The sequence below is a fragment of the Sapajus apella genome, unplaced genomic scaffold, assembly GCF_009761245.1.
Source record: "Sapajus apella isolate SASKATOON/1434 unplaced genomic scaffold, GSC_monkey_1.0 scaffold68, whole genome shotgun sequence".
Classification (NCBI taxonomy): Eukaryota; Metazoa; Chordata; class Mammalia; order Primates; family Cebidae; genus Sapajus; species Sapajus apella.
The window spans coordinates 6,263,826-6,277,235 of NW_022437008.1; the positions used below are offsets into that span (position 1 = coordinate 6,263,826).

At 46.2% G+C, this 13,410-nt stretch overlaps 1 protein-coding gene across 1 annotated transcript in view; it reads right to left on the reverse strand.

Moving 5' to 3' along the window:
- Positions 1 to 12,793, reverse strand: part of PDCD2L (programmed cell death 2 like) — a 23,832-nt gene extending 11,039 nt beyond the window's left edge. Inside the window, exons 1-5 of the mRNA XM_032249099.1 lie at positions 12,644 to 12,793; positions 12,369 to 12,535; positions 12,194 to 12,254; positions 8,985 to 9,358; positions 5,408 to 5,518 (exon numbers count right to left, since the gene is read on the reverse strand). Of these exons, the coding sequence (XP_032104990.1) occupies positions 5,408 to 5,518; positions 8,985 to 9,358; positions 12,194 to 12,254; positions 12,369 to 12,535; positions 12,644 to 12,751 (821 nt within the window). The 5' untranslated portion in view covers positions 12,752 to 12,793. The remainder of the gene's footprint in view (positions 1 to 5,407; positions 5,519 to 8,984; positions 9,359 to 12,193; positions 12,255 to 12,368; positions 12,536 to 12,643) is intronic.
- Positions 12,794 to 13,410: the final 617 nt, after the last annotated feature.

Here is a 13,410-nt window from a genome sequence, read left to right on the forward strand (position 1 = left end):
TAAAGGGACTGTATATTCTATGTTTAAAAAAAACCATAACTGTTAAGTTGAACTTGATAAAAATTTAAAACCATCTGTCAGAATCTGTTTCTGGCAGATGGTTTTAAATTATGATCAAGTTCAACTTAACAGTTATGGTTTAGGTTGAACTTGAGCAAAAAAAATTAAATTAAAAAAATGTATTAAAAATTTCTCTTCAAAAGATAGTGTTACCAAAATGGAAAGGCAAGCTACAGAGAGGGAAAATATTTGAAATACATATATCTGAAAAAGGACTTGTATTCTTGACCATATGAAGAATTCCTATAACTCAGCAACACAAAGATAAACAACATGGCAAGAGATTTGAATGACACTTTATCCAAGATTATACGGAGATGGAAAACAACCACTTGAAAAGATGCTCAACATCATTTGCCATTTGAGGAAATGCAAATTAAAGCCACAATAAAATACCACTACACACCTTCTTAAATGGCTAAAATTAAAAACTGAACATCCCAAGCATTAGCAAAGCTGTGCAGGAAGTATAATTCTTTTTTTCTTTTTGAGATGGAGTCTCACTCCGTTGCTCAGGCTGGAGTGCAGTGGCACAATCTCAGCTCACTGTAACCTCTGCCTCCTGGGTTCAAGCGATTCTTCTGCCTCAGCCTCCCAAGTAGCTGGGGCTACAGGTGTGCACAACCACACCTAGCCAATATTTGTATTTTTAGTAGAGACGGGGTTTTGCCATCTTGGCCAGGCTGGTCTTGAACTCCTGACCTTGTGATCTGCCCACCTCGACCTCCCAAAGTGCTGGGATTACAGGCGTGAGCCACCGCACCAGACTCTTTTTAATTTTTTAAATTTATTTTTATTTTTATTAGAGACAGGGTCTCGCTATGTTGCCCAGGCTGGAATGCAGCGGCTATTCATAGGCTATTCCATTACTGATCAGCGCGGGAGTTTTGACCTGCTCCATTTCCGACTTGGGCTGGTTCACCCCCACTTAGGCAACTGGGGTCCCCTGATCCTGGGAGGTCACCAAGAAGTAGAATTCTTTTTTTTTTTTTTTTGAGATGGAGTTTCGCTCTTGTTACCCAGGCTGGAGTGCAATGGCGCGATCTCGGCTCACCACAACCTCCACCTCCTGGGTTCAGGCAATTCTCCTGCCCCAGCCTCCTGAGTAGCTGGGATTACAGGCATGCGCCACCATGCCCAGCTAATGTTTTGTATCTTTAGTAGAGACGAGGTTTCACCATGTTGACCAGGATGGTCTCGATCTCTTGACCTCATGATCCACCCACCTCGGCCTCCCAAATTGCTGGGATTACAGGCGTGAGCCACTGCGCCGGGCCTAAGAAGTAGAATTCTTAAAAACTGCTAGTGGTACTAGAAATGGCATAACCACTTTGGAAAACAGTTCGGCCTGCTTTTTAACAAGTTAAACATGCACATACCATACAATACAACCATTCTATTCCTAGGTATCTACCCTCAACAAAATAAAAACATGTCTTACAAAGACATGTAAACAAATGTTCACAGAAGCTTGATTTATAATAGCTAAACACTGGAAATAACCCAAATTTCCATCAACTGGTAAATGTATAAACAGTGGTATATCCATACAATGGAATATGACACAGCAGTAAAAAGGAATGAACTATTGCCACATGCGACAAGAATGAATCTTGAAGTACGCTGAGTCAAACCAGACCAAAAAAAAAAAAGTATATCCTGTATGACCTTCTACACTTTCATAGGAAATGCACTAAGGTGTGAACAGAAGGATGATCAGTGGTTGCCTGGGGATGTGGGGAACAGCACAGGACAGGGCAGGCGAGAACTTGCGAAGGAGTATGAGGTAACTTCTGGCAGGGAGGAATATGTTTACAGTCTTGACTGTTATGATTTCAGGGGTGTAAATGGATGGCAACTTATCAAAGTGCACACTGTAAAAATACAGGCAGTCTGTCGCATGTCAATGGTACCTCAATAAAGCTGCTGAAAAATAAATGTAAGCAGACACGCTTCACTACAGAAGATCTACAGATCCGAACGAGTACATGGAAAGATGCTCAACATCATTTGCTATTAGGAAAATGCAAATTCAAACCACAAGTATATACCACCACCACCTACTAGAATGGCTACACAATATATTTAAAACCACCATCAGGCTAAGTTGCTGAATGCCAACCATTCCTACATTCACTGTACTTTAGTATTTGCATATTAAGTTCCTATTTCGTTAAGGAGAAATTCCCAGTTATATCTCTGAATATTGTTTCTGATCCATCTATTAGCATCTCTATTTTGGGCACCAATTCTCCTCATAGTAAATATATTTGTCAATCCTACAAAGACACCATCTTTTCTGTGAATGTTTTCTCTTTTTCTTACGCATTCACTGGATTAGCTCAAGTCTTTCCTCTATGTCAGTACTTTCATCTTTAGCCAAGTCTATTATGTTCCTTATATTCTATATGTATTTCATATGTAACGTCATGGGGCTTGTTTTCCTTAGCAATTCAATTTCCAATTCATACATACTTTATTTTCTCACCTTTGAGCTCTTGTTTTATTGAATTCATTGTCTTATGAAGTTCTTATACATTTTGAAGCATCTACTAGGACTGATGTTCTCCTTGGATTATATTTTCTTTCTTTCTTTTTTTGAGACAGAGTCTCTGTCGTTCAGGCTGGAGTGCAGTGGTGCCATCTCGACTCACTGCAACCTCCACCTCCTGGGTAAAAGCGATTCCCCTGCTTCAGCCTCCTGAGTAGATGGGACTACAGGTGCCTGCCATCAAGTCCGGCAAATTTTTGTACTTTTAGTAGAGATGGGGTTTCCCATGTTGGCTAGAATGGTCTCGATCTCCTGACCTCGTGATCAACTCACCTCGGCCTCCCAAAGTGCTGGGATTATAGACGTGAGCCATCGTGGCCAGCCAGATGCAATCTTTATTAGAAGACCTGGGCTTTGCTTTTTCCTCTGAGACACTTAATTGCTGTATGTTGAGAAAGATTCTACTCTAATGAATGCGAAACTGCCCTTAACTTGCCAATCATTGCTCTGAGTCATCATGGAAGAAATGAATGCTGCTTCTGAGGGGCAATCTCTGATTCCTACACCACCTCCCCACCACACCCAGGTCTTCAGCCTTAGCTGGATCTACCATCCTCCACATTAGAAGGTGCAAACTCTCCTCCTGTGTGCTTCCTTCCAGACACAAAATTTTTTTTGAGACAGTCTCATTCTGTTGCCAGGCTGGAGGGCAGTGGTGCAATCTCAGCTCACTGCAACCTCTGCCTTCTGGGTTCAAGCGAATCTCCTGCCTCAGCCTCCGAAGTAGCTGGGACTACAGGCGTGCGCCACTGTGCCCAATAATTTTTGTATTTTTAGTAGAGATGGGGTTTCACCATCTTGGCCAGGATGGTCTTGATCTCTTGACCTGTGATTCACCTGCCTCAACCTCCCAAAGTACCAGGATTACAGTTGTGAGCCACAGAGCCCAGCCCAGACAGAATATTAACTGAAAATCCTTAGGCCAGGTGCAGAGGCTCATGCCTGTAATCCTAACACTTTGGGAGGCCAAGGTGGGTGGATCATCGGAGGTCAGCAGTTCAAGACCATTCTGGCCAACATGCTGATACCTTGTCTCTACTAAAAATACAAAACTTAGCTGGGCATGGTGGCACATATCTGTAGTACCAGCTACTAAGGAGACTGAGGCAGAATTGCTTGAACCCAGAAGACAGAGGTTGCAGTGAGCGAAGATTGTGCCATTGCATTCCAGCCTGGGCAACAGAGACAGACTCCGTTTCCAAAATAAGAAAATTTTTTGTGGACACATTACTATATTTTACAGCAACAGAGCGAGATGCTGTCTCAAAAAAACAAAAATAAATTAAAAAATAAACATAAATATAAGTACATGGGTTGGGGGTCATGGCTTATGCTGGTAATCTCAGCACTTTGGAAGGCTGTGGCAGGAGGATCATTTGAGGCCAGGAGCTTGAGACCAGACTGGGCAACATGGTCAGACACCATATCTAAAAAATAAGTTTTTTAAAAAATTAGCCACACACGGTGGCACACACCTGTAGTTCTAACTACTTGGGAGAATCACTTGAGCCCAGGAGGTAAGGTTACAGTGAGCAATGATCATGCCACTGTACTCCAGCCTGGGCAACAGAATAAGATCCTATCTCTAAAAAAGATTTTTAAAAAATAGTAATAATAGGCCAGGCACAGTGGGTCATGCCTGTAATCCTGGAACAAACTCTGGGAGGTCAAGGCAGATGAATGCCTTGAGCCCAGAAGGTTGGAACCAACCTGGCCAATATAGTGAAATACCATTTCTGAAAAAAAACAACACAAAAGAGCCCAGGAGGTCGAGGGTGCACTGAGCTATGACTGATCACACCACTGCACTGCAGCTTGGGCAACAGAGCAAGACTATGTCAGAAAAAAAAAATTAAGGCCAGGCGTGGTGACTCACGCCTGTAATCTCAGCACTTTGGGAGGCTGAGGCGAGCAGATCACTTAAGGCCAGCAGTTCAAGATCAGTCTGGCCAATGTGGTGAAGCTCCGTCGCTACTAAAATACAAAAAAAAAAAAATTAGCCAGGCATGGTGGTGAGCACATGTAATCGCAACTACTCGGGAGGCTGAGGCAGAATTGCTTGAACGCAGGAGGCAGAGATTGCAGTGAGCCAAGATTGCGCCACTACACTCCAGCCTGGGCGACAGAGCACAACTCCCTCTCAAAGAAAATAAATAAATAAATAAACAATAATAATAAAGGCTATGACAATATAGACTTTGTCTATGCCATTTCCTGCTATATCTGCAGCACCTACACAGAGTAGCACCTGGCATGCAAAATAGACTCCGTATTTGTCAGACAAACGAGTGCACTTTACCTTACTGAATCCTCCTACACGTACTATAAAGCTGGTATAGGGGCCGGGCGCAGTGGCTCACGCCTGTAATCCCAGCACTTTGGGAGGCCAAGGCGGGTGGATCACGAGGTCAAGAGATCGAGACCATCCTGGTCAACATGGTGAAACCCCGTCTCTACCAAAACTACAAAAAATTAGCTGGGCATGGTGGCGCATGCCTGTAATCCCAGCTACTCAGGAGGCTGAGGCAGGAGAATTGCCTGAACCCAGGAGGCGGAGGTTGGTGGTGAGCCGAGATCGCGCCATTGCACTCCGGCCTGGGTAACAAGAGCAGAACTCCGTCTCAAAAAAAAACAAAAAGCAAAAAACAAACAAACAAAAAAACTGGTATTAGGTTCTCTCTTGGCTTAGAGAATACTGTGGGTTTTGGTTTTCTCATATTTTTCTGTTTTCCAAACTAACACTTATTACCTTTATAATCAAGGAACACAATAAAAGGAACTGTGCCTTTTTTTTACCTCAAAATCTGTTCCTGACAAGCAGCAATTCGCTTCATGAATTTGTAAAACGTCTGATCTCCACTTTTAATTATAGTCTTCTCATATTTTTCATCACCATCATTAGAAAGGCTAAAAACAGAAGCAGAAAACATTTTTGAATGTCTATATCCAGAAAATTACAGCATTTGCAAGACGAAACAAGATAATTTTTTTTAAAAAAACTCTTATCAGTCACGCCAGCACTTTAGGAGGCCGAGGTGGATCACTTGAGGTCAGGATTTGAGACCAGCCTGGCCAACACTGTGAAACCACATTTCTACTAAAAATACAAAAAATTAGCAGGGCATGGTAGCAGGAACTTGTAATCCCAGCTACTTGGGAGGCCGAGGCAGGAGAATCACTTGAACCCAAGAGGCAGAGATTGCAGTGAGCCAAGATCGTGCCACTGCATTCCAGCCTGGGCAACAAGAGTGAAACTCTGCCTCAAAAACAAAAAAAATTATCAGGCCAGCACAGTGGCCTCATGCCTGTAATCCCAGCACTTTGGGAGGCCAAGGCAGGCGGATCACTTGAGCTCAGGAGTTCAAAACCATTCTGGGCAACATGGCAGAACCTTGTCTCTACAGAAAAATACAAAAATTAGCCAGGTGTGGTGGCATGCACCTGTGGTCCCAGCTATTCCAGCGGTGAGGCTGTGGTGAGCCATGAGTACTGCACTGCAGCCTGGATAACAGCCTGAAGCCCTGTTTCAAAAAGAAAAAAAAAAAAAAAAAACAAAACTGTCAAAGTAAAAAATTGTAAAACTACAAAGTAAAAAAAAAATTTTTTTTTTTTTTTGAGGGTCACCTCTCAAAGATGGAAGGCAGTGGGGGGGGAATCTCGGCACACTGCAACCTCCGCCTCCCGGGTTCAAGCAATTCTCCTGCCTCAGCCTCCCAAGTAGCTAGGATTACAAGTGTGCACCAACACACCCAACTAATTTTTTTACTTTTAGTAAAGACGGGGTTTTGCCATGTTGGCCAGGCTGGTCTCCACCTCCTGAACTCAAGTGATCCAACCGTCTCGGCCTCCCAAAGTGGTGGGATTATATGTGTGAGCCACCGCACCCAGCCAAAAACTGTCAAGTAAATATTTTTAACATTTAAATTGTGTACTTGTAGTTCTGCAGTCCCCTGTCCCACCCTTATCCCAAGCCATTTTCAACTCTTGGGTAATTATTTATAATTTGAAAAGTCGCAGGGCACAGTGGCTCACACCTGTAATCTCAACACTTTGGAAGGCCATGGCAGGAAGATTGCTTGAGACTAGGAGTTCAAGTCCAACCTGAGCAACATAGCAAGACCTCAGCTCTATAAAAAAAATATTTCTGATGGCTGGACACGCTGGCTCACACCTGTAATCCCAGCACTTTGGGAGGCTGAGGCGGGTGGACCACGAGGTCAAAAGATTGAGAATATCCTGGCCAATATGGTGAAAACCCCATCTCTACTAAAAATACAAAAGTTAGCTGGGTATGGTGGTGCATGCCTGTAGTCCCAGCTACTTGGGAGGCTGAGGTGAGAGGATCAGTGGAGCGCGGAAGGCAGAGGTCACAGTGAGCCGAGATCATGCCACTGCAATCCAGCCTGGCAAAAGAACGAGACTCTGTCTCAAAAAAAAAAATTAAATAAATTTTGGCTGGGTGCGGGGGCTCCCGCCTGTGATCCCAGCACTTTGGGAGGCTAAGAACGGTGGGTCACTTGAGGTCAGGAGTTCGAGACCAGCCTGGCCAACATGGTGAAACCCCATCTCTACTAAAAATAGAAAAATTAGCTGGGTGTGGTGGCGGGTGCCTGTAATCCCAGCTACTTGGGAGGCTGAGGCAGGAGGATCACTTGAACCTGGGAGGTGGAGGTTGCAGTGAGCAACATCACACCATGACACTTCAGCCTGGGTGACAAAGTGAGACTCTGTCTCCAAAAAAAAAAAAAAAACAATTTAATTAGCTGAGTTTGGTGGCACACACCTGTAGTCCCAGCTACTGGGGAAGCTGAGGCCAGAGAATCCCTTGAGGCCAGGAGTTTGAGGCTTCAGCAAGCCATGAGCAGGCTGGGCATGGTGGCTCACATCTGTCATCCCAGTACTTTGGGAGACTGAGGTAGACAGATGATTTGGGGCCAGGAGTTCAAGAACAGCCTGGCCAATACGACAAAAGCCCATCCCTACTAAAAAGAAAATACAAAAATTAGCTGGGTGCAGTGGAGCACACCTGTGGTCCCAACTTGGTGGTCCCAAAAATGAGGCATGAGAATTGGTTAAGCCTGCAAGGCAGAAGTTGCAGTGGGCTGAGTGTACTCCAGCCTGGTCAACAGAGCAAGACTGTCTCAAAAAAAAAAAAGGCCATGGCCATACCACACCATATCACTCCAGTCTAGGCAACAAAGCAAGATTCCATCTTTAGACAAACAACCAACCAACAACAAAAAAAAACTCTAGTCTGAAGGAAGCCACCAAAAATAAGTAAATACATAAAAATTTTAAAAATTAAAAAATTGTAGGGCCAGGTGCAGTGGCTCACACCTATAATACCAGCACTTTAGGAGGCCAAGGCAGGTGGATCACCTGAGGTCAGGAGTTTGAGACCAGCCTGACCAGCATAGTGAAACCCCGTCTGTACTAAAAATACAAAAATTAGCCAGGTATGGTGGCGCATGCCGTAATCCCAGCTACTCGGGAGGCTGAGGCAGGAGAATCACTTAAAGCCAGGAGTCAGAGGTTGCAGTGAGCTGAGATCATGCCATTGCACTCCAGCCTGGGCAACAAGAGTGAAACTCACACACAAAAAAATCTGTAATTGGTCAGGCATGGTGGTATGCACCTGTACTCCCAGCTACTTGGGAAGCTGAGGTAGACTGCTTGAGCCCAGGAGTTCAAGGCTGCTGTGAGCTGTGATCACACACCACTACACTCTAGCCTGGGTGACAAAGTGAGACCCTGTCTCTCTCAATCAATCAATCAATAAGCAAAAATGATCATTCTTACTTCTTTAGAGAGCTTTGGTTTATAAAGCCTTTCAAGATCTAATATCTCACTTGACTCTCAAAATCATGTGATGAGACAGAGAACAGAGATATCACCATCACTCTCACTTTACAAGAGGTAACTGAAGATCTGAAAGCATCTCTGAGGTCCTGGGCCAGTTCTAGAGCCACAGCCAAGAGTCAATAAATAAATGGCATTTTTCTTTTTCTTTTTCCATGTTTTCGCTCCAGTCTTAGATCAAATGGCAGTTTTCTAACTTACCTGTCTCTGCTGTAAGGACATTTTAGAAATAAAAAGTTAAAGAGTCAGTGAACGCAACTTCTATAAATACTTGCCATCTCTAACTTCTGTTTCTTCATCTTTCTTCACTTTCTTAACAATAATTATAAATAGAGCAGTGTTTTCAAGCTAATTCAAGTTGGCTGATAAGGAAGTGAAACGAAAAAGGAAAAGAACTCCTACATACAAGTTCTGCCTGAATGTTTCCCCAGGTCCTGGGGTGAAACTGAAGGGTAACTACTGTGGCCGCTTCCCAATCAGGTCACCTCTCAACCTCAGCAGCACACATCCTCACCTTTGGGAAAGCAACTGATCCATGGCAATTCCTTCTCTCTGCTGATAGTCCCTCAGAAGGCTGTGGGCATGATCCAGGTTGACAAAGTCCCTGTAATCATCCTCGTCTGCAACACAGATGTAGTAGGGCAGGAATGGTGGCATCCCAGGAGGCAAGGCCATCTGCTCCCCTGGAGGCGCAGGAGGGGCAGCACCCAGGACAGCATCCTGCAGGTGGAGGTCTTGCAGCTGAGTAGTCCAGTCTACGTCTTTGGCACTGTTGGCATCATTCCCAAAATCCAAGGTAAGCTGCGGTGAAGGCAGCTCCTCAGTGTCACTTCCCCAGTCATCTGCACCTTCACACCAGTCCTCAGCTACAAGGCTGTTTTCCTGTTTCTGCAAAAATATCCAGTGAATGAGGCCCAAGCACACGAGAGGTTTATTCTATTCCTTCAGCTCCAGCCACCCCTTCCTGTGCCTTCCAGATGGAGGCCTCACACTAGCCCCTTCCCCTCTGGCACACTCCAGTCTAACCTTCTAGACCCTGTGTACTCAAAAGCATGTCGGAGGCAACTTAAAATACTTGTCTTTCCTTTTCGAGGCCAGTATGACAGATATAGAATGTGGTTTCTTCAATCATTTGTTCCAATATCTTTCTGCTCTGCTTCATGTATTACAGGAACTGAAAAGAAAGAACTACATTTCCCAGAATCCTTAGCAGCCAGGGTTTCAGATATGTTTAGGGGTCTACTAATCAGGGCCACTAGAGAGAGACATGAACTTGAGACAGAGTGAAGTAGAAAGGGCATGAAGCAAAAGGCAGCCAGTCTGCAGACACAGACAGAACAAGGCTTTGGAGCCAACAGTTCTGTGGCAAGGACAGCTTCTAGTTCACCAGATCACAGCTAGGCTTCCTGACTGTAGGACAGGTGGCATAGCAGCTCCTTCATGGCCAGTTCTGAGGTGTGATTCTAGAGGGCATTCCTGGAGCCTCTTCCTTCAGCCTCTCCACTTAGTAAAAAACCTCACTTCTGTGTTAAGTCTGCCTCAGCTTAAAAGCCAGGGATGGTGGTGCATGTCAAGGCGGGCGGATCACCTAAGGTCAGGAGTTCGAGACCAGCCTGGCCAACATGGCAAAACCGTGTCTCTATTGAAAAAAAAACAAAAACAAAAAATTAGCCAGGCATGGTAGCAGGTGCCTGTAATCCCAGCTACTAGGGAGGCTGAGGCAGGAGAATAGCTTGAAGCCAGGAGGCGGAGAGTGCAGTGGCACGATTTCGACTCACTGCAACTTCACGCCTGCAATCCCAGCATTTTGTGAGGCTGAGGCAGATGGATCACATGAGGTCAAGAGTTCAAGATCAGCCGGGCGCGGTGGCTCACGCCTGTAATCCCAGCACTTTGGGAGGCCGAGACGGGTGGATCACGAGATCAAGAGATCGAGACCATCCTGGTCAACATGGTGAAACCCCGTCTCTACTAAAACTACAAAATATTAGCTGGGCATGGTGGCGCGTGCCTGTAATCCCAGCTACTCAGGAGGCTGAGGCAGGAGAATTGCCTGAACCCAGGAGGCGGAGGTTGCGGTGAGCCAAGATCGCGCCATTGCACTCCAGCCTGGGTAACAAAAGAGACACCCCTTCAGAAAAGAAGAGCGCCAAGTAAAAAAAAAGAGAGAGTTCAAGATCAGCCTAGCCAACACGGTGAAACCACATCTCTACTAAAAATACAAAAAAAGTAGTAGGGCATGGCGGCAATAAGGAGATGATGGTCAAAGAATACAAAACATCAGTTATATAGGAGGAATGTGGGTTTTAAAAAAATTCTATTGCACAGCATGGTTATAGTTAATAACAGAGTATTGTATATCTCAAAATTGCCAGAGGAAATTTCAAATGTTCTCACAAGATGTTAAGTATTTGAGGCAACGAATGAATTAACAGGTTTGATTTAATTATTCCACATCATATTCACGAATCATAAGCATCACATTATACCTTTAACGTATAAATTTACACATTATTATAAACTGTCAATTTATAGTTAAAAAATGTTGAAGAAATCCAGGAGGAAGTTTCCGTCCCGCTTTTTTTTTGGAGACAGGGTCTGGCTCTGTCACCCAGGCTGGAGTGCAGTAGCACAACCGTAGCTCACTGCAGCCTCGACCTCCTGGACTCAAACAATCCTCACACCTCAGCCTCCTAAGTAGCTGGCACTACAGTTGCACAGCCATCATGCCCGGCTAATTTTTTACTTTTTATAGAGATGATGTCTTGCTATGTTGCCCAGACTGGTCTCCAACTTCTCTTTTGTCTTTGCTTTTGAGATGAAGTCTGACTCTTGCCCAAGCTGGAGTGCAGTGGCATGATCTTGGCTCACTGCAATCTCTGCCTCCCGGGTTCAAGCAATTCTCCTCCCTCAGCCTCCCTAGTAGCTGGGGCCTGCCACCATGCCTGGCTAATTTTTTGTTTTTATTTTTAATAGAGACAGGGTTTCGCCATATTGGCCAGGCTGGTCTTGAACACCTGACCTCAGGTGATCTGCCCGCCTCAGGCTCCCAAAGTGCTGGGATTACAGGCATGAGCCAAGGTACCTGGCCTGGTCTCCAACTTCTGAGCTCAAGCAATCCTCCCACCTCAGCCTCTCAAAAAAATGTTGGGAATCACAGGCGTGAGTCACCATGCCAGGCACAGGAGTTAGAAAATAAAAATAAGGTAAAATAGAAGGAAAAAAAAAACAAAATAAAAGCCCTCGGCTGGGCACAGTCACTCATTCCTGTAATCCCGGCACTTTGAGAGGCCTGGGCAGGCGGATCACAAGGTTAGGAGTTCGAGACCAGCCTGACCAACATGGTGAAACCCCGTCTCTACTAAAAATACAATAAAAAAGCCAGGCATGGTGACGCGTGCCTGTAATCCCAGATACTCAGGAGGCTGAGGCAGAATTGCTTGAATCTGGAAGGCAAAGGTTGCAGTGAGCCGAGATCGTGCCACTGCACTCCAGCCTAGGCAACAGAGTGAGACTCCGTCTCAAGAAAAAAAAACAAAAAACAAAAACGCAAAAAACCCTTACCAAAACCTTAAGAAAATTAAGTTTTACAATTCTGCAAACCAGCAAAAACATTCCAACGTACTTCAAAGAACAAGGCTCCAAAGTTTGTCCCAAACTATATTCTGAAAAATATCTTCAAATGACAGGAAAACAGTAACATGTGAATCACAACCGCTTTACCTGAGCGTCTTGATCCTCTCTCTCTGGCACCTGCAGGCACTGGGAGCGGAACACCTTCCAGCTTCGGGGTGAAGACAAAGGGCCGTGAGGGCTGCACCCCGACTCCAGCCTGCCGGCCCGCCCCAGCCCGCTGGAAAGGACGCCCCGGGGGCAGCTCCATGCCTTCCCCACCTACCTGCGCGCACCGCCGGTGCTGCAGCCGGGGCAGGCGCACGCGAACACGTGCAGCAGCCGGTGAAACGGGGAGCCTTCCAGCGGGCAGTACACCTGCACGACCAGGGCGAGCCGCTCCCCGCAGCGCTGACACACGGGCCCGGGCGCTGCCACGGTGGGCAGAGCATCCTGAGAGCAGAGGAGGTGCTCAAACCCCGACTCCCCCCGGGACCTCGCCCACTCCTTCTGCACCCTTCACCAGCACCCACCGACCCCAGCTCCGGTGCCCACTCTCACCGGAATGCCGCCCAGCTTGCTAGTAGTCCAGGCGCCCGGCCCTGCGGGGCTGCCGTGCACCGGCGCATCTCGAAGTCCCAGCAGCACCGGCTTCGGAACGGCCGCCATAGCCGCCGGGCGACCAGGTGGAAACGCGAACTACGGCAGCCGAGCGGGCGCATCTATCTGCGCACGCGTAACACTTATGCTAGAGAGGTAGGCCCGCCCCCTTATTGGGATCCGATGAGGCGGCGTAGCATTAAGGCGAAAGCACTCAGGTTCCAGAGCCACAGAGGTGCCTGCTGGCGTCAGGGCTCGCTCGGAATCCGGGAGTCCCAGGCATTATGTGCCCCATAATGTGCTGCGATGGAAGTACCACTATCTACTAGGAAGTAGTTTTGCCAAAAAGCTTTTTTCTTGAGACTGTGTCTTGCTATATTGCCCACACAAGTGTTGAACTCCTGGGCTCAAGCCATCCTCCTGCCTTAGCCTCCCAAAGTGTTGGGATTACAGGTGTGTGCCACCGGAGGGCCTAGGCTCCAAAAAGCCTTCCCAGAAAATAAAAATTTTAGATGGGATAATGGTGTTATCAATCATTAAGAACAACAATAGGCTGGGCGCGGTGGCTCAAGCCTGTAATCCCAGCACTTTGGGAGGCCGAGGCGGGTGGATCACGAGGTCAAGAGATCGAGACCATCCTGGTCAACATGGTGAAACCCCGTCTCTACTAAAAATACAAAAAATTAGCTGGGCATGGTGGCGCGTGCCTGTAATCCCAGCTACTCAGG